Below are 23642 nucleotides of genomic sequence, written 5' to 3'. Positions count from 1 at the left end.
CTGTAGTTGAATGTGAATGTTTTTATTAAATATGTTTATTTTGTTATTGTGTGCTGAATTATATTTTTTATTGTAATGTATAGAGGGCTCTCTTGTAAAATAGATTTTTAATCTCAATGGCACTCCCTGTTTAAATAAAGGTTAAATAAAATAAATACAAATAAATAAATTAGGTGGGCAGAGTCAACCAAAAGCTAGTGAGATCCTATTGGTGCATTTTAGCATTATTTGCATATTTCCGTTAGGGAATGCCTTCTCTGTTAAGTGCATGTATGTAGTCAAGAAATTCACCCTTGCATTCCTTATAAGCACTTTTTTTTTTAAATGGCAAAGGGTCAACAAAACAATATTTTAGTTTTGGGAACAGAAACATTTCCAGAACTTTGTTCAATTTTCATCTAGCTTCATCTATCTTCTCACACTGCCTGCCACTGGACTTCCTCTCATCACCATATTTGGTGGCGAGTGGAAGTTCTAAATGGATGCTTCGGAGTTATACGTCCTTTGAGACTCATACAAGTAGTGGAATAAGAAAATGTATTACTTCAAAATGGAGATTGCGCTGCCCTGCTCTTACAGTCACCATAATGGGGCCTATACAATGATGCGACATCTATCTAAGTCTATGGTTAATATACCTCAGTGGCGCAACGTCGCATCACACTGTGGAAGTAGGGAAGTACTCCTAACAACTTCCAAATGTAAACTTGCGTCTTTGGCTGTACGTAGGACAGGAGACACATTTCCAGGTACCAAAATCATACAATACATTTCAGAGAATTACGGGCCAGACAGAAACACAACAAAAACTTGCCGAATTCCGGCTGTCATAAATCCACACTGTCCTCAAATAATGAATACACGAAATGTCTGGATTGCAAGGTGCAGACAGAGAGCACACATGCAAAACACATAAACACATCATGTATATATTTGCTGCAAAAAATAGTTTTTCTTTCATGAGACAACTGTGGTTGGGCAAGAGGCAATGAGTGCGGGATTTCTCGCGATAATCCCTGTTGATTCCGATCCGGTTAGTGCTGAATGATTCTGGAAAGATGGCGGTCAGCATCCGAGGCCGTCCGAGCCGAAGCGTTCGGATGCGAGGTGAGACAAGAGATATTTCAATCTGGACCAGAGATTAGCAATCCTCCAAAACATAAAGCTGAACTTTCATTGTGCCTGTTAGTTGTGGTCTCACTACTAACCTTTATTGGTTGTTGTGCTTGCTTTGCTTTGACAGGTCGGAATGACAGTGGGGAGGAAAATGTACCACTCGATCTTTCCAGAGGTGGGTGAATCAGATTAGAAATGGGATATTCAGCATCCCATTTATTGAATCGTAGATAGCTATCCTATTATTAAAATACTGCTAGCTAGCTAATAAATGGCCGAACATCCTAATGTATCTGCATACAACATCCTTGTTACTAACAGGGTTTCTTTCCCCTTTATTTACATTTAGCTAGTTAGCATAGCTAGCAGTAATTCATAACATTATCATCACATTGTTGTTTGGATGAATCTGATTTGCAGTAATAGCTAACAGTGATAGCGAAATAGATAGGATTCTAACTAATGTCATTCATTGTTTCTATCTTCCTGAATATGGCTTGTATAGCTACAATTCAACGCTAATTCAATGCCACTGGTTTTCAACTTGAGAAATGTGTCCCAGTCCGTTCCTTGATTTTTGTAGAATAGGCCCATGCCTTGTATTGAAGCTTAATAGCAGCAGTTAGGACTGTCCTACCTTATCATCATGATCCAAATGCTAAGGACCTTTATGCAGTGTTTATGTTTTTACATCATGGGAGAAAATGTAACTGTCCTTTTTACAGAAATACACTGTCCCTGTGATAGCCTATATTTCCTCGGGGACACTTTACACTAATTCACTTCATGCTCCAAAATTGAAGTCACTTGTCTGAAGCATAGAATAATACATTCTGGCCATTGAAGAATTGTAATGTTTTAATCATTTATAGCTCTAATTTGTCTATTGCTAACCTCACTCTGAAGAATCGTTTACCCCAGGATATAATAAACATGGCATGGTTGTTTTCAAACAGACAAACTACAGTGCTAACATTCTGAATTTTAGTTGAATATATTTGATTAAACCCTGTTCCTCAAACACATGTTTTGCATTTATCCCAAGTAGTGTTGACATCACAACATGGTACAATTTGTTGAACAGGGACCTTCAAATAACACCCTACCATGTATATAGAACCTGTGGGTACTTTTATTCACACCAGACTTTACAGTATTGTGTCATTACAAACTCTTCTTTCGGTGGGGCTACCTTTTTATTTAGGTGTGCCCTGATCCCAAATGTCTTTCTGTTTCCAGTTTATTGCTGGTCACATTCACTAATGAGGCTTTGTCATGCTCATGCTGGTCTCACCTGAACACTGTGTGTTTTGTTACTGTCATGTTTTGGAAAAGAGTTGAGCCAGGTGAATAAACTTACTGACCACTTATTGACCTTGATGAATCATTTCAGATCCTTCAGACAACCTCCGGGAAATCCTACAGAATGTTGCCAAGCAACAAGGAGTCTCCAACATGCGCAAACTCGGTCACCTGAACAACTTCATAAAGGTTTGTGGGGCAACATCTCAGCAGACCATTAAAGCAGTGTTTCCCAAACTCAGTCCTGGGGACCCCAAGTGTTCACGTTTTGGTTGTTGCCCTAGTACTACACAGCTGATTCAAATAATCATCTCATCATTAAGCTTTGATTATTTGAATCAGCTTTGTAGTGCTAGGGCAAAAACAAAAACGTGCACACCTTGGGGTCCCAAGGACCGAGTGTTGGAAAGACTGCAAAGGGATACTTTAGGATTTTGGCAATGAGTCCCTTTATCTACTTCCCCAGAGTCAGATGAACTCACAGATACCGTTTTTATATGTTTACGTGAAGTTTGAAGGAAGTTACTAACGAGTGCTAGCTCAACTTCTACCTAGCATTAGTGAAATGACTGGAAGTCTATGGTGTCTGCTAGCATGCCATTCAGATGCCCATAGACAACCAGTCATTGCGTTAACTCTAATTACTATTGGCTTGTGAAACTACTTCGAACTTCCTTCATACTGGACACATAGACCTAAAAATGGTATCCACGAGTCCTCATTCCCAAAATCGCAAATAATCCCTTTAAGTGGATGTAATGTTTGTGTTTGGATGTGTTCTTATCAGTTAGTTTTTTTTCCATCTGTCACAGCTTCTCTGCAAGGTCGGCCACTCAGAAGAGAAGCTTGGGTTTACACATGAAGAGATCATAATTTGGTGAGTCTTTTGAGAAATGAATCTTCACCAGTGCTACATGTACAGTACTAGCTGTTTCTCTTGGTTGATTTAGGGATGTTTCCACTATACCATGATTTAAAATGCAGATTCATTGTTCCTCATTCTATCTATCTATATTTATATATATATATATATATATATATACACACTTATACTTTCCGTCCTTCCCCTGTTCTAGTCTCCGGTTAGCGCTGTTGAACGAGGCTAAGGAAGTGCGAGCTGCAGGGCTGAGGGCTCTACGCTACCTGATCAGAGACAGCACTATTCTCCAGAAGGTCCTCCGTCTTCAGGTGGACTACCTGATCGCCAGGTGAGTGCTACATCTATGCTGTGTGTGTGTCTTATGCCAATGTTGAGCCCACTTAACCTTTCAACCACTAATTGTGTATTTTTCTCTCCAGGTGCATAGACATCCAGCAAAGCAATGAGGTGGAGAGGACACAGGCTCTCAGGCTGGTGCGAAAGGTGAGACACCCCAGCCTCTCCCTAACTAAATTGATATTCGTAATGTACCGTTCGGTAATATGTAGAGATGTGACCAGTTAGATGTCTATCTGGTAAACATAAACATCCCTCTATCACCCGAGTACTACTATGTGAGATGAGTGTGAGACACATCTGTCCCCTCTCTGCTGTCCCTCTACAGATGATCACTGTGAATGCACTGCTCTTCCCCTCGTCTGTCACCAACTCCCTCATTGCCGTGGGCAACGATGGGCTACAGGAGCGAGACCGCATGGTTCGCGCCTGTATCGCCATCATCTGTGAACTTGGTAGGTGACGAGCAAACACACACACTTATCTATACTATAGGTGGTATGGTTAAACCCTGTGTGATTCATTTGTTCTGCAGCTGTGAAGAACCCTGTGGTGGTGGCCCAGAGGCGTGGTCTCAGCACCATTCTGAAGAACGTGATCGACTGTCAGCTGAGCCGCATCAACGAGGCACTCATCACTACCATCCTACACCTCCTCAACCACCCACACACACGCCAGTATGTGCACTCGGATGTGGAGCTCGAGGTACTGACAACACACATACACTCTTGCACACAAAGAGCAGCATTCATTAACAGGAATTTGATGAATTGGATTATTTCCTCATTGAATGAGATTGTTCTTTTTCTGTTTCTCTTCCAGCAAATCCTGGCCCCTTACACTGACTTCCACTACAGACACAATGCAGACACGGCAGAGGGGCAGCTCAAGTCAGTGTGCATGATAGTGCAGTATATTTAATTATGTCCTATGCAGTGTATTTTATGGAGTGTCAATAATTTGGGAGATTTTAATCATGCATTTTGATGTCCACCCCAGGGAAGACAGGGAGGCTCGTTTCCTGGCAAGTAAAATGTCCATAGTTGCTTCCTTTCGCTCCTGGTCAGGTAAACTTTACCCCTTCATCAATGATATCTAAGTTTGAGTGTGTATATACCCTGATAGCTCTTATGTGATATTAGTGGTGTGGTATAAACAGGATGAACATGTTCCTATCTGACCCTACTCTCTACATCTCACTCCAGGCATCATTAACCTGTGCAAGTCAGGCAACTCTGGGATCCAGTCTCTTATTGGCCTGCTCTGTATACCAAATATGGAAGTAAGGGTAAGTATAGCATCAAATAAACATTATCAGCACCTGACAACTGAGGTGAAAGAGAATGCAGTGTCCTCCAGTTTACCTCAAGATTACTTTATGGTTGTGCTCAATAACATCGATAACAATGTTACTCAGTTTAATGTAAGAATGATGTAGGGCACACCCCTAAAACTCATTATTTTCTGTCTTGTCATGAAATGAATGAAGTCTCTATTAATGTGTGTAAATCTGGTTCCTCTCGACCTCCCACAGAAAGGCTTGTTAGAGGTGATATATGATATATTCCGGCTCCCCATGCCAGTTGCGACTGCAGACTTTATTGAAGCACTTATCAGTGTGGGTGGGTACAATGTCACTTTTTTTCACTTTTTGTGTCTTTATTCAAGTTAAGAGCCTTTCTTTTCTTATCATATATCTCATGTACCATGTATTATTAGGTAACAAAGGATACTTGTCTATATTCCTCCTGTAGACCCTAGCAGGTTCCAAGACAATTGGAGGTTATCAGATGGCTTTGTGGCTTCTGAAGCTAAAGTTATCCTTCCACATCGAGCTCGATCAAGGTAAGAACCATCACTTATTTGAACTCTTTAACTCATGATTGAGGAAAACATTGTCTGCATAAAATCAATTTGTTCTCTTACTGCCCTTAGGCCTGACTTAATGGATAATTACCTGGCGTTGGTACTGTCTGCCTTCATCAAGAGTGGACTTCTTGAGGTATGGTCATCAATATCAGGATCGCTAAGTTTGTGTATATTCAACCAAAAATGGCATTTGCATATCTGTCTATTGGTACCTAAAGATCCCACACACAAACCGCTATTGTCTGTCGTGTAAAGCCTGTGCACCTCTCAACAGGGTCTCGTTGAGGTTATCACAAGCACTGATGACCCCATCTCTGTGCGAGCCATCATTCTACTGGGAGAACTGCTTCACATGGTAACTCAACTCCCTGTTTGCTCAGCTGTTAACATTGTGAGGTCAGCGAGCTGGTCCAGAGGAGGATATGCTCTAGGAGTTTTTGACACTTTTTTCATTGTCCCAATTTTGAATTTGTTTTGCATGGTCCCCATTGTTGTTGTAACTGTTTATTTCTGTTTCCCTCCCAGGCCAACACCATCCTCCCCCACTCCCACAGCCACCACCTGCACTGTCTACCCACACTCATCAACAAGGCTGCCTCCTTCGACATCGCCCAGGAGAAGAGACTGTGAGTGACAACTACCTACCATAGAGTACTGAGGACATTTCTTGGGGTCACTATAGACAGGGACCATTGTGAGGAATTTACTCTCTCGCAGACAGGAGAAAAGACTGTATGATTAGTTACATGAAACTCCCTAACCTAATCCTCATTTAACAATATACACTGAGTGTACAAAACATTAAGAACATCTGCTCTTTCCATGACAGACTGACCAGGTGAATTCAGCTGAAAGCTATGATCCCTTATTGATGTCACTTGTTAAATCCACTTCAATCAGTGTAGATGAAGGGGAGCAGACAAGTTAAAGAAGGATTTTTAAGCCTTGAGACATGGACATGGATTGTGTATGTGTGTCATTCAGAGGGTGACTGGGCAAGACACAATATTTAAGTGCCTTTCAATGGACTTTGAGTGTGTCAACAACTTAAATGTTGCTGGGTTTTTCACTCTCAACAGTTTCCTGTGTGTATCAAGAATGGTCCACCACCCAAAGGACATCCAGCCAACTTGACACAACCGTGGGAAGCATTGTAGTCAACATGGGCCAGCATCCCTGTGGAATGCTTTCGACCCCTTGTAGAGTCCATGCAACTCAAATTAGGAAGGTGTTCCTAATGTTTTGTACATCCAATGCATGTGCTACAAGAATTTCATATTATTAACACGGACACTGACACAACAACTGTTTTCATAATTTTTCAGACGGGCGAGTGCAGCGGTCAACTACCTGAAACGTTTCCACGAGAAGAAGAAGAGAGGACCCAAACCCAACAGCCTGTACCTGGACCACATCATCTGCAAATCGAAGGCTTCTCACTACTGTAGAGACCAGCACTTTAGACCACAGAGAGATATCTTTGTCATTAAGGTACATATCAAACCATGCCCCTGTGTTGTAACACAAGCTTCTTGGTTTTCTTGGAGTGGTATTTGTAATGCTGTCCTTGTTTGCATTGAAGGACACTGAGGATGCTCTTATGATGAACCTGAGAGACAGCCACATCCTCAACCACAAAGAGAACCTGGACTGGAACTGGGTTCTCATCGCAACAATATTGAAGGTGAGTGGACTACAACTGCAATAAATACTTATTCCAGTTAGTATCTTTTACAATACTGTCCTTTTATAATTGTTATTTTTTTAAATGTTTCCTTTTCCCATCTGTAGTGGCCAAACGTTAACCTGCGGAGCAATAAAGATGAACAAATGCACAGGTAAGTACCATTATAACCACTTCTTTCACCTCCTGTTTGTAACTGTAGCAAACCAAATGTTCTCTCTGTCTGACACCGGGTTCCCCCTCTGTCTGACCCCGGGTTCTGTTTCTGCAGGTTTGTACGCAGGCTGCTGTTCTTCTATAAGCCCAGCAGTAAGCTGTACGCCAGCCTGGAGCTGGACCACAGTAAGGCCAGGCAGCTCACTGTGGTAGGATGTCAGTTCATCGAGTTCCTCCTGGAGTCTGAGGAGGTGAGAGGGTTTACTATGAGGCAAAATTTGAATAGACTACTGATATTTACCCACAGCAGACTAGAATTGCACTATCCAGACCTATTAATGATACGTACACAAAGTTAAACAATTTTATATTGGAACTCTATTGATAATAAAAAATGAGTTACATGACTTTACGTGACCTCTCTATCAATGTCCAACATTACCTAAACATTACCCCTGTCTGTGTGTCAGGATGGGCAGGCATACCTGGAGGACCTGGTGAAGGACATAGTCCAATGGCTCTCCTCTTCCTCTGGGCTCAAGCCTGACCGCGGTCTCCAGAGCAACGGGTTGCTCACCACTCTCAGCCAGCACTACTTCCTGTTCCTGGGCACTCTTTCCTCACACCCGCACGGCGTCAAGATGCTGGAGAAGTGCAGTGTCTTCCAGTGGTCAGTCTCTCACCGTCCACTAGTCTGTTTTTCCAAACATGTACTCTGATCGTACCTCTTGGGAGATCCCTAATATCTTGGAAACTGTCCCATTTAAAGATGCCTTTTTAAGCTGCTGAAGAGAGTTTCCTTTGTCCTGTTTCACACTCACTTCATCTTCACTCAAGTCATTGTGTTGGAGTGTGTATGGAGCAGTACATTGATTCTCTGTATCCTGTGCTCTCCTACTAGCCTGTTGAACATCTGTACTCTGAAAAATCAGGACCACCTGCTGAAACTCACTGTCTCCATACTGGACTACAGCCGTGACGGGCTGTCCAGGGTCATCCTGTCCAAGATCCTCACTGCTGCCACTGACGTAAGAACCCCACCACTAACACAGAAAACACACAGATGGAATTCAAACATTAATTGATAAATCTTGGTTTCCTAGAGGTGGTCGGAGTAGCTTGCACAGGTGTTTGGAAAGCAACATTATGAGCAATTTGGTTTGTTGTGTTTTCAGTGGAGCATATGTTAGTGTTTTTGAATGACAGTCTGTCCTCTTCCGCCCTCTGTTGGTGTGCCACAGAACTGCAGGTTGTATGCCACTAAACACCTGCGAGTGTTGCTTCGTGCCAATGTGGAGTTCTTCAGTAACTGGGGCATCGAGCTGCTGGTCACCCAGCTCCACGACCGCAACAAGACCATCTCCATGGAGGCGTTGGACATACTGGACGAGGCCTGTGAGGACAAGGTGAGGGATGAGGGGCCTGAGTGTCTGTTGTGGTACCTTGCTATGTGCTGTTTCCTGGGCACTGTTATACCTTAGTCTTGTACTTTAGTCCAGCAGCTTTTGAGTCCAGAAGTGTGTTAGCTGGTGTTTTTTTCCCTCCAGGCAAACCTCCATGCTCTGATCCAGATGAAGCCAGCTCTCACACACCTGGGGGACAAGGGTGTCCTGCTGCTGCTACGGTAAGCTGCTGGGAGAAAACTGAGCTATTGTTTGCTTTTCTGTATTAGGTCCCTTTGTCTCTGACCGCTGTGATTCTTATCTCCAGGTTCTTGTCCATTCCAAAGGGCTTCTCCTACCTAAGTGAGAGGGGCTACGTCACCAAGCAGCTAGAGAAATGGCAGAAGGTACATTTATACTCAACCAACAATGCCATAAATGATGATTTGCATCTTTTCGCTGTCACATGAAAGCATAGAAAACTCATGTTTATATCATTGTGTTTTGCAGGACTATAACCTGAAGTATGTGGACATGATAGAGGAGCAGCTGAACGAGGCTCTCACCACGTACCGCAAGCCTGTCGATGGAGACAACTATGTACGCCGAAGCAACCAAAGGTTACAGAGGCCAAACGTTTATCTTCCTGTTCATCTGTATGGCCAGCTTGTCCATGATAAGACAGGCTGCCATCTACTGGAAGTCCAGGTAACTTCATCTACTTGAACCATTCACTATTACACTAGTCGAGGAGCAATTATAAGCATAATGCGTATAAACCCTTTTCGTCTTTCTCTTCAGAATGTGGTTCCTGACCTAAGCTACACTGTCCGTTCCCCAATGCTGGACAAGTGGGAGGGCATTAAACAGCTAAAGGCAGCACTTTGGGCCTTGGTCAGTATAATTAAGCAATAAGGCCCGAGGGGGTGTAGTATATGGCCAATATACCACAGCTAAGGGCTGTTCTTATGCACGACGCATCGCGGAGTGCCTGTATACAGCCATTAGCCATGGTATATTGGCCATATAACACAAACCCCTAAGGTGCCTTATTGCTATTATAAGCTGGTTACTAAAGTAATTAAAGCAATAAAAACAAATGTTTTGTCATACCCATGCTATACGCTCTCATATACCACGGCTGTCAGCCAATCTGCATTCAGGGCTCGAATAATGGAGAATAATAACTACCATAACTGTGGAACTCTGATGACAACAGATATGTGCCAATTATTGATAAGATTCTCACATAGTTTTCATAATAACATGAGTATTAATGTTGTTAAACTGTTTGTTTCCAGGGTAACATAGGGTCATCAAACTGGGGGTTGAACCTCTTACAGGAGGAGGGGGTGATCCCTGACATAGTGGTTCTGGCCCAGCACTGTGAGGTTCTCTCCATCAGGGGGTAAGGCACATTGATATTTGCAACTCCAATATTCAAGGTGCTTCTAACGAAGCAGCATGCTTGTACTGTCCCAAAAGAGTACTAGATCTCTGTCCAGGATCTCTCTATAATGTCTGTCTGCTGTTTCTGTGTAGGACATGTCTGTACGTGTTGGGGCTGATCTCAAAGACACGTCAGGGCTGTGACATGCTGAAGCAGCACGGCTGGGACGCTGTAAGACACAGCCGGCGGACGCTGTGGCCCGTTGTCCCAGACGACATGGAGCCCTCCCCCAACCCGCCCAGCCTGCTGTCCTCTGTCCCTTCCACCCTCAGCCTCGCCTCTGACTCCACCAGCTCTAGACACAACAGTGAGAGTGACTCCACACAGCCCAGTAAGTCTCAGCCCAGTAAGTCTGTAATCATAGTACTGGTATTCATTTGTTTTTAACCTGTACAGTATCGCCAAATGTTTACTCCATACTACTAAGAGTTAACCTTGAGTGGTCATTTCCAGGTATGTACATCATGGACGATGAGCGGCTGGAGAACTGTGACCTGTCGGACGATCCTCCCATGTACATGAGACCCAAGTACAAGGACCGCAGCCCCTTCACCCTCCTGGCTTCCAGCCACTTCCGTAACCGCCTCCTCCACTCTCTGTCGCTCTCCGGGAAGATGCTGCGCAGCACCAGCGACCCCAAGGGCACCACCAGGGACCACGGAGGAGGGATGGAGGAGGATCAGGGGCGCAAACGCACCGTTACTGAACCCAGCTACACCTTTGGATCTTCAGATGTCTTCCCAATCTATAATGACGGCCACCTGCCCAAAAGCCCCTCTGTCAACCTAGAAAGCAAGACCCCTGAAAACCAGGGCAGCACCCCCAACTTCGGTGAGGGAGATGGGGAGGGGAGGCTGCCAGGCCGGTCAGTGGGGGTAGGAGGGTCAGGGGTGGGGGTGGGGGAGAACCAGAGAGAGCAGACTAGCCGGGAACGCCTGGCCGGGGATGGCCCGTCCGGAGGGGGCGGGGGGGCTCAGTTTAAATCGCGCAGTCAGAGCTTCAACACGGACACGACCACCAGCGGCATCAGCTCTATGAGTTCCAGCCCCTCCAGGGAGACCCTGCCCTCCACCATCGACACGGACGGTGTCAGCCTCAACAGTGTGATCAGCGCCCAGACCATCCAAACCCTGACCTCCCTCACCCCCCAGCCCCACACCGCCCACCTCTCCTCCCTGTCCAAATCTAGCTCTACCTCCCTGGTGCCCCCCGGCTCCTCCCACACCCTCCCCCGCCGCGCCCAGTCTCTCAAGTCGCCTTCGTTGACCACCCTGAGCGGCCTGACGGACTGCAGCCTCATGTACTCCAACTCCCGCGATGCGCTGGGCTACGCCACGCTGAAGTACGCCACTTCCTGTGACACGTACGCCAGTCAGCGTGATGCGCTGGGCTATGCTACTCTGAAGAGGCTGCAGCAGCAGAGGATCCACTCGTCCCTGTCCCACAGCGAGGCTCTGGCCTCCCCAGCCAAAGACGTGCTCTTCACTGATACCATCACCATGAAGACAGGCAGCCTGGACTCCAGACTCACCCCACGGCGGTAACACACACACACACACACACACACTCCCTTAAGAACTCCTTTCCTAGAATCTCCCATGACTAGTACTAACTACTACTTCTCTGAATACTCCCCCCTCCCTCTTTCTCAGATCTTCAGTTGCCCTTTCTCTTACTTCCTCTTGTTGCTCCTCTTTCTCTTTAGAGGCTTCTTATTCTTTGATGACAAGATCAACTGAGTTTGACCTCTGCTCTGGCTTGAATTAGGTTTTCCTTCTGTAATCTCCTGAAATATTGAGTGTTGTTTTCCTGAAACAGGAAAGGGTCTTGCCCAAACTGTTGCGACAAACTTGTAAGCACAGAATCGTATAGAATATCATTGTATGCTGTAGTGTTAAGATTTCCCTTTTTTTTCCACTGGAACTGAGGGGCCTGGCCCAAACCATGAAAAACAGCCCTAGACTATTATTCCTCCTCCACCAAACTTTACAGTTGGCACTGTGCATTGGGGCAGGTAGCGTTTTCCTGGCATCTGCCAAATCCAGATTGGTCCGTCGGACTTCCAGAAGGTGAATCGTGATTCATCACTCCAGAGAAGGCGTTTCCACTGCTCCAGAGTCCAGTGGCGGCGAGCTTTACACCACTCCAGCCAACACTTGGCATTGCGCATGGTGATCTTAGGCTTGTGTGCGTCTGCTCGGCCATGGAAATCCATTTCATGAAGCTCCCGACGAACAGTTATTGTGCTGACGTTGCTTCCAAAGGCAGTTTGGAACTCGGTAGCGAGTGTTGTAACCGAGGACAGACGATTTTTACGCGCTTCAGCACTCGGCTGTTCCGGTCTGTGAGCTTTTGTGGCCTACCACTTCATGGTTTAACCGTTGTTGCTCCTAAACGCTTCCACTTCAACAGCACTTTAACAGTTTACCGGGACAGCTCTAGCAGGGTAGAAATTTGATGAACTGACTTGTTGGAAAGTGGCAACCAATGACAGTGCCACATTGAACGTCACTGAACTCTTTAGTACGGGCCATTATACTGCCAATGTTTGTCTATGAAGATTGTATGGCTGTGTACTCGATTTATTACACCTGTCAGCAACAGGTCTGGCTGAAACAGCTGAATCCAATCATTTGAAGGGGTGTCCACATAAGTTTGAATGTATAGTGTATTTGTTTTTTTGCATGGGCTGTGTCTCAATCCACTGCATCTTCCTATGTCAGCCTAGTGCATAGCGGTGGAAGGTTGCTGAGCTACAGTGGTGATTATCAGACCACAAGACACAGGAAAATTGGTCTTCTCACAAAAAATGTCTGTAGTGTCAGAATGGTTTGTCCCACAAACTAATATGATTTTGGAATGAGGTATAAGACGAGCAGGTGGACCTTTCCTGCCTCCTAACTCACTGAATGTTTCTTTTATCTCCAGGTTCCTGAAGGCTCTGAGTTTTGCCTCCCTGGACAAGGAGGATCTGCTGAGCCCCATCAGCCAGAACACTCTGCAGCGGTCCTCCTCTGTGAGATCCATGGTGTCCAGCGCCACCTACGGCAGCTCTGATGACTTCATCGGCCTGGCGCTGCCAGTGGACATTAACAACATGTTCCAGGTACTGACCATCGTATGACCCCTCTCTCTGAACCCTCTTTCCCCTCTCATCCCTCCTTTTATTTTACTTCTATTCTAGATATTTTACAATAAATGTCATTTGTTTACCAAGCTATTTAAGACCTCTATTTAAAGTTGTGTCATAACTCCATGTTAATATTTGGATAAAGCTGAGTGTTTTGTTCCTAGATAAAAGAAACAGCATATTTCCTGAAGAGGACCAGCCCTCCCTCTGAGGACAGATCTGCCAAATTCTTCTCTGGAGACTCCGATGGTAAGAAACAGCATATTTCCTGAAGAGGACCAGCCCTCCCTCTGAGGACAGATCTGCCAAATTCTTCTCTGGAGACTCCGATGGTAAGAAACAGCATATTTCCTGAAGAGAACCAGCCCTCCCTCTGAGGACAGATCTGCCAAATTCTTCTCTGGAGACTCCGATGGTAAGAAACAGCATATTTCCTGAAGAGGACCAGCCCTCCCTCTGAGGACAGATCTGCCAAATTCTTCTCTGGAGACTCCGATGGTAAGAAACAGCATATTTCCTGAAGAGGACCAGCCCTCCCTCTGAGGACAGATCTGCCAAATTCTTCTCTGGAGACTCCGATGGTAAGAAACAGCATATTTCCTGAAGAGGACCAGCCCTCCCTCTGAGGACAGATCTGCCAAATTCTTCTCTGGAGACTCCGATGGTAAGAAACAGCATATTTCCTGAAGAGGACCAGCCCTCCCTCTGAGGACAGATCTGCCAAATTCTTCTCTGGAGACTCCGATGGTAAGAAACAGCATATTTCCTGAAGAGGACCAGCCCTCCCTCTGAGGACAGATCTGCCAAATTCTTCTCTGGAGACTCCGATGGTAAGAAACAGCATATTTCCTGAAGAGGACCAGCCCTCCCTCTGAGGACAGATCTGCCAAATTCTTCTCTGGAGACTCCGATGGTAAGAAACAGCATATTTCCTGAAGAGGACCAGCCCTCCCTCTGAGGACAGATCTGCCAAATTCTTCTCTGGAGACTCCGATGGTAAGAAACAGCATATTTCCTGAAGAGGACCAGCCCTCCCTCTGAGGACAGATCTGCCAAATTCTTCTCTGGAGACTCCGATGGTAAGAAACAGCATATTTCCTGAAGAGGACCAGCCCTCCCTCTGAGGACAGATCTGCCAAATTCTTCTCTGGAGACTCCGATGGTAAGAAACAGCATATTTCCTGAAGAGGACCAGCCCTCCCTCTGAGGACAGATCTGCCAAATTCTTCTCTGGAGACTCCGATGGTAAGAAACAGCCCGGGGCCAACACAATCTGTTTTCTTCAGTTAGGAGTTGTATAACACTGAGTTTAGCACAGGAGGAATGATGGCTCTGCTACTGATAAAGGAGGTCCACTGAGGACCAACAGGCTTGAATAAAAAGGGGGGGAAATGCATGATCATGTGGATATGTGCCCCTTCACCCAGGCCCCAGCCCTCACTCCAGGCATGCAGTGCTTCGCTCCCAGCTGAGCATCACAGAGCTGATGGGGGTGAGCCGGGCGGAGCAGCAGAAGTTGCTGGGCTCAGAGGAGACTGGTCTACAAGAACACAACGATGACAACTGCCTCTACTGCACTGGGCTCTCTGTGCTCGGCTTCAGCGCTTCCAATAGCAGCCCAGGTCAGCGGCAGATACAAACACAGAACATTATGCTGTTTATCAATTCGTGCCGTTTGCATCCTTGTACTTCCTTGTATGTTTATATTATTAGCAGTCAGAAACCGATAAACAACCTAAACTCACGTTTCTCCATCAGACTTGACAGAGGAACCACCTTTCTCAGAATGGTGCGGTCCGCCTGTGCAGAACCACCTGGAGGTCATGGGCCAAACCAAACTGTCAGGTGTGTCCGGGTGCAGTGATGCTGTGTCTCAGGGCTCCCCAGGAAGCACCCGCAGCACTGAACTGATTTTGGGTAAATGTCATGTTTTTGTTTTCTCTCATATCATGCTTTTGTCCAAGTGAAGGGTTTTCTTTTGTTGTTGAAGATGGATGGACTAAACCTACTGGCTCTCTGCGGTCTATCTTCCCCCTCAGGAGTGAAGTCCATTCCAGAGGAATCTCCAGCCGGCAGGGTTCTCCTCAGGAAGGAGGTCCTGCGTCTCGTGGTCAACCTCAGCTCCTCTGTGGGGATCAAAGGCCACGAGACTAACCTGCTAACGTAAGAGACCCACACACACACACACACACACACACACACACACTCTCAAACCGAGGTTGATATCCCTGTGTCTGTTGTCTTGACAGGATCAAGGAGAAATTCCCATATGCATTCGATGACATCTGTCTCTATTCTGAGGTGTCTTACCTGCTTGCCCACTGCATGTTCCGTCTGTCCGCACGCCGCTTCATCCAGGAGCTCTTTCAAGACGTGCCATTCATTCCGGTAAACAACACACACATTCAAAAATAATAAACATTTCATGTTGGCTGTTCTTCTAGTCACTTCTGTCTCTTCCTCAGATGTACGAAGAGGCAGAGGCCATCCTCTCCAAGCCCCCAAAGAATGGACCGGTCGACCCTCCCACTGAGCCCTGAGTCAACCCTACTGCCCTTCCCTTCTGTCTCACAGCCTGTCAAACCCTGAGTCACCCCTACTGATCTTCCAGTCAACCACAACCCCTAAAGCCTGAATCACACCCCACCCCCGGAACCTTCAGCTTACCCTCAAACCTCAACCCTTGGAACCTTCATTTAACCCTCAACCCCCACCCCCGGAACCTTCAGCTAACCCTCAAACGTCAACCCCACCCCCGGAACCTTCAGCTTACCCTCAAACCCCCACCCCCGGAACCTTCATTTAACCCTCAACCCCCACCCCCGGAACCTTCAGCTAACCCTCAAACCTCAACCCCCGGAACCTTCATTTAACCCTCAACCCACACCCCCCTGAACCTTGGACTTTGTAACCCTCAAACTTCAGTCAACCCACAACCCTAACCCCTCAACCACAAATGCTTGAGTCACTACCAACCACAGCTCTGTAGGGCCTGAGTCACATCCTCCCTTACCTTTCCATACCAGAGTGCACTGTATGTCCTCCTGGGATTTGGGATATGTTCTTCCTATTGACTAAGTTTTACATATGATGGATGATAACGCAGGATGAACAAATATTCCGTTTTTTTTATTTATCTGATCAAATGATGGCAGCCAGCTATGAGTGTTTTTAACAGAGCTCATTTTTTGGGAAATTCTTCACAAACTGAGCTTGGATCACAATCAAATCCAAATGACTTAAAACGGTCCATCATTCCTGAGGGCTTCCTCAGTTATTTTTAATATATGACTGCATCCCAACCACTGGTGTGAAATACCACAGCATGTTGTTTTTGGCTTGGCTTCTCCCAAAGTGGATCCATTGACTTTGACTAAAACACTAAAGAGTAGGGTTCTTCTGCATAACACTAAAACCTCTCAGCATCTGGAGAGAGGACCATGCCATTGTGAAAATCATTGCGCCTGAACAAAGAACAGTGAAGGAGAATAGTGATAAATACTTTTGGTATTGCTCTATTTAATGACGGCAGATACAGGTCAGCCAAATGATCATCATTCACTGATGCAGTTTGGTGGTTGTCTCTCTTATTTGTTGATGTGCTAAAGAGGAAATGTTCCTCCTTGCCCTTTGCTGGATTTTGTTTTGTTATTTTGTTTAGGACTTTGTTTGTCTGTGTTTTTAAGCATTTATATTAAGAACTGAACAACTACATGTAGGAGTGAAATCTACCAAAACATTGCCATTGAACATCTGTCTGTGTGTTTCAGCACAGAGGAGTTATTAATGGTCAGTTACTCAACTGATGATTGAAACTACGGCTGCATTTTATTTTTGTTTACGACCTAGAAATTGAAACCCTAAAATATAAGTGCTGGGTTGGTTGAAACAAGAGATTTGGTTCTCATCAAAGTGGAGGAAGACATGTATGATTGCTACCCCTTCTGTCATACATTTCTTCAGAACATGGTTCATGAAAACAGTCACTATTTGATGGCCATGTAGAGTTGCTGCTTCATTCCACAGTCATTCAGTAGCCATTCCCATCAGTTTCCATTCATTTCTGTCAGTTGCCATTCCACAGTCAGAAGCCATTCCTGTCCGTTTCCATTTCTCAGTCAGTTGCCATTAATTCCTGTGTTAGTTGCTGTTCCTTACACACTGTCTACTTGTTCTTAATCTGGTAAAACTGGGGAATAATGAAACTGGAGTAAACGTTTTGAAGTGGAGCTCAGGTACTGCCTGAACATGTCCAATAAGAACACTCGTTTAATTGGAAAACTCAGCCACTTCCGGGTCGAAATCTAGCTACATGTTTGTAAAATGACGGTTTAAAACAGTCACTGTACTGGGTTTTTTTTGCTATGCAAGATGCCTGTTAATTGTGAGCCCAAATGTACATGTATAGGTTATTAACTGGTTTGATATATTTCAGCTTTTGTTTGAATTTTGTTTAGCTGTTGACTCATTGTTTCATTACTGTTTTAAAGAAGTGGTGGCTACCATTGTGTGGTCCTTTCCAACATGATTCACTTTGACTGAAGATGGTACTTGCTGCACTGAATCCTTCAACATGCACATATGACTTATGAAAATGGAAGTGTTTAGGTCTACTGTTGAAAATGGCCTTGGTTAAGTGATGAATTGGTTAGAGAAATGGACTGGTGAAAATAGGATTGGTTAAGTGATGAATTGGTTAGAGAAATGGACTGGTGAAAATAGGATTGGGGTGCACTGCAATTGCACTTAGCAATCAACATGAACTAAGTATGCAATTACTACAGAAAATATTTTTCTGTATAAATGCGTAATGTTGAAAAGTTAGGTCCTCTGCGAGCAGAGAATTGTATAGTTGCAGCCCACAATGTGCATAGTGGATCACTGCTCTAAATGAAAAATAAATGTGGATATTTAATATCGCAGATTCCCACTCAACTATACCTTCATATAACCTTATTTTGCACGTTTGCATTCTAAGAGACCTCAGTTCACCTTTTCAACAAACTGCAAAATTCTAAATAGTGGTTAAATGTTGTTTTTTTGTCAAGTCTACAGTACATTTCATAGTTAGACACATTTGAACATAATACTGATGTTTTCAGATATATATTGAATAAGGTCAATTATTTGGGAACATAATTGTACTACTTTCTGTTGGGGACCAAAAAGCTAAACTGAAAAGCCAATAATTATTTGTTATCTAGCAATTGTTTGAAACAACAGGAAGTAGTAACTTAAATATTTAACTTTGTCTACATTTGAATGATTTGAAGTGGACTTTTGCTGATAAAGCACTGTATGGGGATGTGAAAACAAAGCCTTCATTGTACCTGGACCGTTTAGGAACAGAGAGACAAAGATAAGAGAAGTGTTATTTATATTTTTCCTCAAGTGAAAACATTTTCAAGAAGATGTATATAAGTCTGTGTCTCCCCCCAATTTGTGGTTTTCCTTGTACAGAACCATGTATGTTTTTGGCATTTTATATAGGCCATTAGAATCATTCTTATTAAAGGGATGCATTGATAATAAAAACATAATCTACTCACTTATATGTCACTGTATTTTATTGTATCAATGTGTCTTCAACAATGACTTTAGATTTTGGTATGGAGTTGGATCATCCAAAACCAGTGTGTGGGAGTTAACTTGTTTTATGTGTAATTTAAGCAGTCTGGCCCATGACTTCCAGGGCTGTTTTCATGTGTTGCATAATTTCTTCAACTTCTCACCAGGAAAAACATCCTCTGTTTCAACACCGCTTTACAGGAAAGACCTCCCCTAGCAACGCCTCACATCTCCAGCTCCAAAAACATTACCGCTCTTTGTAAGTATACTGTGTCACGCCCTGACCATAGAGAGCCCTTGGTTCTCTATGGTGTAGTTGGTCAGGGCGTGACTAGGGGGTGTTCTAGCTCAATATTTCTATGTTGGTGTTTTGTATGGTTCCCAATTAGAGGCAGCTGGTAATCGTTGCCTCTAATTGGAGATCATATTTAGGTAACCATTTTTCCCACCTGTGTTTGTGGGATATTGTTTTGTTTGTGCATGTGCACCACTACTTTCACGTTTCGTTATTGTTTTTTGTTTAAAGTTTCACAGTAATAAAGAAGTGGAGCTCTACACACGCTGCGCCTTGGTCCACTCATTACGACGATTGTGACAGAATATCCCACCAAGCAGCATATGACAGAGGTAAAGGAGTTTGGACCTGGGAAGAAATTATGGGAGGTTGTGAGACCCTTCCTTGGAAGGAGACACCAAGGAAGGTGGAAGGATAGCAACGACGCCGGGGACCGCGGCCACAGAAACCCCAAGATTCTTTTTGGGGGGGGCATGAGGGAGGTTGGCGGAGTGGAAGAGGTCGTCATCAGTCCGGTGCCATCTGTGCCAGCTCCCCGTACTCACCCTGAAGAGCCAGATACCGTCAGGGAGGCAATGGAGAAGTTGGGAGAGAGAGCTGAGAGAAATGTTGTGTAGGTGTTCTGCACGGCATCCGACCTGAAGAGCCTGTCAGCAGTCTGGTGAGTCCTGTGCCAGCTCTCCGCACCCTTCCTGAAGTGCGTGTCACCAGTCCAGTGCCACCTGTGCCAGCTCCACGCACCAGGCCTCCAGTGCGCCTCCCCAGTCCGGTACGTCTTGTGCCAGCTCCCCGCACTCGCCCTGAAGTGAGTGTCACCAGTCCGGTGCCACCTGTGCCAGCTCCATGCACCAGGCCTCCAGTGCGTCTCCCCACTCCAAGGCCGGGGCCTTCCTCTGCGCCGATGCCCAGTCCAGGCACGGCGTTCAGCCCGGCGCCATGGCCGGAGCCTTCCTCTGCGCCGGTGCCCAGTCCGGGCACGGAGTCCAACCCAGCTCCCAATTTTTCAGTTTTTGATTTGTTAAAAAAGTTTGAAATATCCAATAAATGTCGTTCCACTTCATGATTGTGTCCCACTTGTTGTTGATTCTTCACAAAAAAATACAGTTTTATATCTTTATGTTTGAAGCCTGAAATGTGGCAAAAGGTCGCAAAGTTCAAGGGGGCCGAATACTTTCGCAAGGCACTGTATCTTCGGCGTTCATACTGTTAGGTGACTTAAACTGGGACATGTTTAACACCCCAGCCATTTTTACAATCTAAACTAGATGCCCTCAATCTCACACAAATTATCAAGGAACCTACCAAGTACAATGCTAAATCTGTAACCATGGGCACCCTCTTGGATATCATCCTGACCAACTTGCCCTCTAAATACACCTCTGCTGTCTTCAACCAGAATCTCAGTGATCATTGCCTGCGTGCATAATGGGTCCACGGTCAAACGGCCACCCCTCATCACTGTCAAACGCTCCCTAAAACACTTCAGCGAGCAGGCCTTTCTAATCGACCTGGCCTGAGTATCCTGGAAGGATATTGACCTCCTCCCATCAGTAGAGGATGCCTGGTTGCTCTTCACCCAGTAGAGAATGCCTGGTTGCTCTTCACCTCAGACTTGACTGCCCTTGACCAGCACAAAAAACATACTGTGGCGTTCTGCATTAGCATCGAATAGCCCCCGCGATATACAACTTTTCAGGGAAGTCAGGAACCAATATACTCAGTCAGTTAGGAAAGCTAAGGCTAGCTTTTTCAAACAGAAATTTTCTTTCCGTAGCACTAATTCCAAAAAGTTTAGGGACACTGTAAAGTCCATGGAGAATAAGAGCACCTCCTCCCAGATGTCCACTGCACTGACCATAGGAAATATTGTCACCTCCGATAAATCCACGATAATCGCTAATTTTAATAAGCATTTTGTTTACGGCTGGCCATGTTTTCCACCTGGCTACCCCTACCCCGGCCAACATCTCAGCACCCCCTGAAGCAACTTTCCCAAGCCCCCCTCCCTCCGCTTCTCCATCACCCAAATACAGACAGCTGATGTTCTGAAAGAGATGCAAAATCTGGATCCCTACAAATCAGCTGGGCTAGACAATCTGGACCCTCTCTTTCTAAAATTATCCGCCGAAACCCCCATTACTAGCCTGTTCAACCTCTCTTTCGTATCGGCTGAGATCCCCAAAGATTGGAAAACTGCCGCGGTCATCCCCCTCTTCAAAGGGGGAGACACTCTAGACCCAAACTGTTATAGACCTATATCCATCCTGCCCTGCCTTTCTAAAATCTTCAAAAGCCAAGTGAACAAACAGATCACTGACCATTTCGAATCCCACCTTACCGTCTCCACTATGCAATCTGGTTTCCGAGCTGGTCATGGGTGCACCTCAGCCACGCTCAAGGTCCTAAACGATATCATAACCGCCATCGATAAATGACAGTACTGTGCAGCCGTCTTCATCGACCTGGCCAAGGCTTTTGACTCTGTCAATCACCACATTCTTATTGGCAGACTCAACAGCCTTGGCTTCTCAAATGACTGTCTCACCTGGTTCACATTCTACTTCTCAGATCGAGTTCAGTGTTTCGAATCGGAGGGCCTGTTGTCCGGACCTCTAGCAGTCTCCATGGGGGTGTCACACTGTTCAATTCTCGGGCCAACTCTTTTCTCTGTATATATCAATGATGTCGCTCTTGCTGCTGGTGATTCTCTGATCCACCTCTGCGCAGACGACACCATTCTGTATACATCTGGCCCTTCTTTGGACACTGTGCTAACAAACCTCGAAACGAGCTTCAATGCCATACAACACTCCTCCCGTTGCCTCAAACTGCTTTTAAAAGTGCATGCTCTTCAACTGATTGCTGCCCGCACCCTCCCGCCCGACTAGCATCACTACTCTGGACGGTTCTGACCTAGAATATATGGACAACTACAAATACCTAGGTGTCTGGTTAGACTGTAAACTCTCCTTGCAGACTCACATTAAGCTTTTCCAATACAAATTTAAATCTAGAATCGTCTTCCTATCGCAACAAAGCCTCCATCGCTCATGCTGCCAAACATAGCCTCGTAAAACTGACAATCCTACCGATCCTTGACTTTGGCGATGTCATTTACAAAATAGCCCCCACACTACTCAGCAAACTGGATGTAGTCTATCACAGTACCATCCTTTTTGTCACCAAAGCCCCATATACTACCCACCACTGCGACCTGTATGCTCTCGTTGGCTGTCCCTCACTACATATCCTTCACCAAACCCACTGGCTCCAGGTCATCTATAAGACGGGACTTTACCTAGCAAAGACTTATCTCAGCACACTGGTCACCATAGCAACACCCACCCGTAGCACACGCTCCAGCAGGTATATTGCACTGGTCATCCCCAAAGCCAAAACTTCCTTTGGCCGCCTTTCCTTCCAGTTCTCTGCTGCTAATAACTGGAACAAATTGAAAAGATCACTGTCTTATATCTCCCCCTCTAACTTTAGTATCAGCTGTCAGAGCACTGTACCTGTACACAGCCAATCTGTAAATAGCACACCCAACTACCTCATCCCCATTTTATTACTTACCCTCTTGCTCTTTTGCACCCCAGTATCTCTACTTGCACATCATCATCTGCACATCTATCACTCCAGTATTAATGCTAAATTGCAATTATTTCACCTCTATAGCCTATTTATTGTCTACCTCCGTCCTCCTCTACATTTGCACACACTGTACATAGATTTTTCTGTTTTTCTTTTCTATTGTGTTTTTGACTGTACGTTTGTTTTATATGTAACTCTGTGTTGTTTTTGTCACACTGTTTTGCTTTATCTTGGCCAGGTCGCAGTTGTAAATGAGAACTTGTTCTCAACTGGCGTAACTGGTTAAATAAAGGTGAAATAAAAATAAATAAATAAAAATTGTTGCATTTACATTTTTGTTCAGTATAGAACCCTGCACTAGAAAGCAGTTCTTGCTGCAGTTATATCCTGATTGGGGTTGCAAAATTCCGGTAACTTTTCTCCCTGGTTTTCCAAAAATCCTGGTTGGAGGATTCTTGGATTTTTTTCCTTATTTCCTCTTAATTCCAGTCATCTTCCAACCAGGATTTCCTGGAAAACCAGGGAATTTTGGGAAAGTTACCGGAATTTTGCAACCCTGTCTTTCTTTACCTGTTTTCCAGGTGGACCATGGCCACCAAATCCTCTATGTGGATCATTGTCATCACAGTGAGATTGATATAGTGCGTGACCCAGAGCAGTCTGGTGAAGCTGCACCAGAGAATGATGCTGGAAACTAGATGGAGGAGGGTGCCATATCCAGCATATACTCAGATGTCCCAGCTCCTCGTGTATACTACAACCAGCAACCAAGCAAAACCCCTCCAGTACACTCCACCACATCCTCTCCTCACACAACGGGGTCTCCATCCTCTCCAAGCTCTGGCACAGCAATCCAGAAACCCTCATACAACCTAGCAGT

The 23642-nt window shown here is 45.1% G+C and overlaps 1 protein-coding gene across 2 annotated transcripts; it reads left to right on the top strand.

The window, feature by feature from the left end:
- The first annotated feature begins 348 nt into the window (after window positions 1–348).
- On the top strand, window positions 349–18854 carry LOC110537144 (rapamycin-insensitive companion of mTOR). 2 transcript variants are annotated; one of them, XM_021622949.2, is made up of 37 exons: window positions 349–1107; window positions 1244–1291; window positions 2510–2607; window positions 3231–3295; window positions 3495–3626; window positions 3718–3781; window positions 3963–4089; window positions 4170–4339; window positions 4457–4524; window positions 4634–4701; window positions 4840–4922; window positions 5169–5256; window positions 5389–5479; window positions 5570–5636; window positions 5778–5858; window positions 6029–6129; window positions 6829–6994; window positions 7086–7187; window positions 7295–7341; window positions 7459–7594; window positions 7814–8013; window positions 8245–8371; window positions 8585–8749; window positions 8891–8967; window positions 9054–9132; window positions 9236–9433; window positions 9527–9619; window positions 10027–10133; window positions 10268–10521; window positions 10629–11715; window positions 13104–13281; window positions 13470–13554; window positions 14733–14927; window positions 15064–15222; window positions 15345–15468; window positions 15555–15693; window positions 15771–18854. In XM_021622949.2, exons 1-37 carry the CDS (start codon window positions 1059–1061, stop codon window positions 15843–15845), a joined length of 5193 nt encoding a protein of 1730 aa, XP_021478624.1. In that variant the 5' UTR covers window positions 349–1058; the 3' UTR covers window positions 15846–18854. The 2 variants fall into 2 exon arrangements, with proteins under 2 accessions (XP_021478624.1, XP_021478625.1); XM_021622950.2 differs by having other exon boundaries at window positions 350–1107; window positions 10268–10506.
- Window positions 18855–23642: the final 4788 nt, after the last annotated feature.

The sequence above is a fragment of the Oncorhynchus mykiss genome, chromosome 12 (genome assembly GCF_013265735.2).
Source record: "Oncorhynchus mykiss isolate Arlee chromosome 12, USDA_OmykA_1.1, whole genome shotgun sequence".
NCBI lineage: Eukaryota > Metazoa > Chordata > Actinopteri > Salmoniformes > Salmonidae > Oncorhynchus > Oncorhynchus mykiss.
Note: the sequence above shows the minus strand (reverse complement) of the source record. Positions and strands in the feature narration are given on the sequence as shown.

Bases quoted from the DNA above. Each gene is read 5' to 3' on its own strand.
- LOC110537144 (XM_021622949.2), top strand. From the start codon at position 1,059: ATGGCGGTCAGCATCCGAGGCCGTCCGAGCCGAAGCGTTCGGATGCGA. The intron at 4,340-4,456 runs GTACTGACAACA...TTTCTCTTCCAG, and splicing joins ACTCGGATGTGGAGCTCGAG to CAAATCCTGGCCCCTTACAC. The intron at 7,595-7,813 runs GTGAGAGGGTTT...TCTGTGTGTCAG, and splicing joins TCCTCCTGGAGTCTGAGGAG to GATGGGCAGGCATACCTGGA.